Consider the following 3863-nt stretch of genomic DNA (forward strand, 5'->3'; position numbering starts at 1 on the left):
TATACTATCTGTTCGAATAACAACAGAACAAAGACCATGAGTAGTGTTAAATTAAATATGATATTGTGCTAACAACACAAAGGTTGTGGGCTCCATCCCAGGAGACTACATATATTGAACAATGTGTGCGTCCATATACTGTATGTTGCTTTGGATAAAAAAGCATCTGCTGAGAAACACACACACACATACCTATATATGTGTGTGTATACTTAATAAAAATAAAAAATTAAAGTAAATTTTTTTTTTTAAACGAATAATAATAATAATAATAATAATAATAATAATAATAATAATAATAATGAGTTGATGGGACAGCCAATATGTTTTATTTGAAATTCTTGCAACCTGCAAAATTTACTCATTTGAATGAGGATATGTATGTGTTGTTTTACAAAATGTATTATTTACAAATTATTGATAGAAGCATTATGAGAAAAATTACTGATTTCAGGTTGTTTTACTTTGTCTGTCAGGATGTTTGCTGGACTGTTGCTGTGTCCGTTGTTTGGTGCCAAATGGCTGACCACGTGCCTGGGTGACATCTTTCACACACACACACACACACACACACACACAATCGCGTGCGCACGCACACACAGTTTAACTCAGGGAAAAGATCACAAAATGGGTTATGTCCTTTTCTGTCACTGGAGGGCAGTAAGGGAGCATTCAGTGGGTTTGGAATATAAGCATTGTCTTTCTTCATGGGGCTAATCTCTGTGCAGGGGTCTGTTATTTTAATGACTCACTAAAAGCATCCTCTTGACCAGTCTTCCTCAATGTTCCTGGATTTCAGACCTTTGAATTTGTCCTGATGACCATAAACAGAGGACAGGATGGCATCTCTCTGATTCTTTCTAAACTCTTTGTGTTAATGCAAAATAAACCATCGACACACGTTTGGGTGCACCGGGCACTTCCTTTGACTCTGCTTACAGAGAGTGCCAGGACAGGAAGAAGTCACGGCTGGTTTTCCAGGCAGTACCCTGGAGTGGAGCCTGCCTCTGTCTCATCTGTAGTTGTGGCTTGTCAAGGCTGAGACTAAATCATGTGCATTTTTAGGGTGCTACACCCTCAGAATGGAGACATGGAACCACAACTCTGTTTAGGAAAATGGCACTGGAATCATCTCAGTAGTGGGGTCCAAACACAAAGGAATACAGGTGCTTTTTAAAACAGGCTGTAATACAATGCAACAGTACAGACCTCTCAGGATGCTAATCAAGGTTTTTTTTTTATTGAGGATGTGTCTCCCCATGCGCTAGAACAAAGAGCTGAAGTGAAGAATCTTTTTCCAACGTCCGGTCCAGTCTCAGTACTGGTCAGCAACACGTCTTTCTGTTTTAAGCCAAACCGTTCAGTTTTATTAAGTTGACACGTTTTTAAGGGAAAACGTTCAAAAAACCAAAAGTGCCAGTTGGCCTTCTAAACCGAAAGCTGGAAAAACCCAAACCAGGCACACCTGCTTGTAATTTTCCACATGTTCTTTTTTAACATGCAAATTTCCAGATTAACCAAAGTGCTGCTGCTAGGGAGGGTCAAGCTGATGTCTACCATCATGGCTGCAACGTCATTACATTATGCAACAGTCCTCAGGCAGATGCTCTTATCCAGTGTGAGGAACAGTAGCGGAGGGGAGAACATCAGTGCTACCCTCAAAAATATAAAAATGGGGTATCACCATGAAGGCACAGAGGCCCATTTAAAATCGTAAAGCAGGATTATTCAGTTAGCCGAATAACTGCACTGAGTAAAAGCCGGAACCCTCCCAAATCTGGAACATGGACTGAAATAAAAAACGGTGTTCAGGATTTGGAACCACTCCAAATCTGGAACATAGATTGAAGTAAGCAGATCCGTTACAGGTTTTACCCAGCGCAATTATCCAGCTAACTCAGTAATCCTGCTTTGTGAAATACCTGCAAGGTTAGCACCTCTAATCTAAAAGACTCGCGTGGGTTTTTAATGGTTGTTGTGAGTCAGAACCTCAGTTTAGCATCTCATCTGAAGGGCAGCAGCTCTTACAGCTCCGTGCTGGAGCACTGCATTTGTATGACGCTCCAGAGGGAAGAGCATCCTCTACTGACTTTCTAAACATAATATCCTGTACTTTCAAATGAATTGCACAGAAACATCCGTTTGCAAATCACTTGTTAGCTTTTGGTCCACTTCCAGGTGTTTGCAGGAAATGACAGTGATTACTTTGGAAGTGAAGCAGATCTGTGATTTGCCTGCAGTGTGTCCATATAACGCAGCACAGAGGGCCACATTGAACGACCCAGCAGAGCAGAGAGACAGAGTCACTGCACCATGCCTTGTGTTGTCACGGAGACCGCTTTCACCTTCCTCTTCATCGCGGGGCTGTGTGAAGGGGCCACAATCCTGCTCAGGGAGCATTTTTATGTGAGTGTTTTTAAGAATTGGTATGAAGCGTTGCAGCACTGCCGAGCGCAGTACACTGGCCTTTCTAATGTGCTGACCGAGGATGACGTGGAACGGGTTATAAACTCTGTTCCTGGTCGTGCCACAACCTCGGCTTGGATTGGTCTGAAGCAAGACAGCGATAGACAGTGGAGATGGTCAGGAGGCAAAGCATTAGACATAAACTTCAACAGATGGGCATCTGGCGAGCCAGGTTCTGACTACTCGAATGACTGTGTTTATGCAAGGGATGGTCTCTGGTATAACAAAAGATGTGATGATCATATACCATTCTATTGCTGCAAGCCATGCAACGGGGAGTTAACCGTGGTGCAGGAGAAGATGACCTGGGAAGACGCTCTGGTTTACTGCAGGAGTAACAACACCAACCTCTCCAGCCTGCCCTCAAACTACACTGCTGAGAAGGTTATAAGCAGCACCGTAGCCACGACTGACTTTGTTTGGACAGGCCTGCGTTTCCTGATGGGCGAGTGGTTTTGGGTGGACGGAGAAGCTATCGGGCTCGAGATAAACTGGAAATATCCACAGAATTCCGCGTGTCCGAGCGCTACACGCCGCTGTGGAGCCCTGTCAGTTCAAGAGAAAGTTTTTGTTGCAATGCCTTGTGATGAGGAGCTCAACTTCATCTGCTACTCGAAGTTATAGTGCCCTAAGAAGAGTGTGTGTACTTAGCACAGCATTTCTTCTCTAGTGATTCAAGTCTGCCAGCTTTACTGTAAACCTCTAGTTTAAATTACCTATTGTTTGTCTCCTTCAAATGATTTTTTATTACAGTGCAACAACATTGGTGTGTTTATGAAAACTGTATCTCTCCACTAGATTGCACTAACATTCACACATCTATTTTTTGTGCATAAAGAATATTAATATTTCTTTGATCAGTTTGAATTATTTTTTGACTGCATTGGCATGCTTTGAGAAAAATATATAGAAACCTTGTTCTGTTGTATTCTCTTTTAGTTTAAATAACTTTTTACTTGTTTTCCATAATTCCATCTCTAAATAATACAGACATGTATGCTTAATATCTCAATTTATAGTGTAATAGCATTCATGCATTTATGATTGTTTATATCACTTTAATCATTTTTATGTTGGCATTGTTTTGCAACTGTACACACAGACATATCCAAGTCAATAATTTAGATACATAGAACTTTTCAACGGAATGAAAGTATTTTAGATTTGTTCAGATATGTGATGATAATTATGAAAACCAATGCAATGAGACATTTCTTTGTTACATTTAATGTGAGAACCAAAATTTAAAAAAAAAAGAATTAAGAAATGTGCCATTGTTCATAATAATGTAAATACTATCCTCGTTCTCAAATTTCATAATCTCCTATACACCAAGGAAACATAATTGATGGCATGCTATTCATTTGTTATGTGGGTTGCTTTGTTTCTTTTCCTTG

At 40.5% G+C, this 3863-nt stretch overlaps 1 protein-coding gene across 1 annotated transcript; it reads left to right on the forward strand.

Moving 5' to 3' along the window:
* The first annotated feature begins 2280 nt into the window (after positions 1-2280).
* LOC118228194 (lymphocyte antigen 75-like) lies at positions 2281-3090 on the forward strand. The gene has a single exon (XM_035419532.1). The coding sequence runs from the start codon at positions 2314-2316 to the stop codon at positions 3088-3090; it is 777 nt and encodes a 258-aa protein (XP_035275423.1). The 5' UTR covers positions 2281-2313.
* The last annotated feature ends 773 nt before the right edge of the window (positions 3091-3863 follow it).

Source organism: Anguilla anguilla, chromosome 5, assembly GCF_013347855.1.
Source record: "Anguilla anguilla isolate fAngAng1 chromosome 5, fAngAng1.pri, whole genome shotgun sequence".
Taxonomy (NCBI): Eukaryota; Metazoa; Chordata; class Actinopteri; order Anguilliformes; family Anguillidae; genus Anguilla; species Anguilla anguilla.

Coding starts and splice junctions, on each gene's coding strand:
- LOC118228194 (XM_035419532.1), top strand. CDS start 2,314: ATGCCTTGTGTTGTCACGGAGACCGCTTTCACCTTCCTCTTCATCGCG.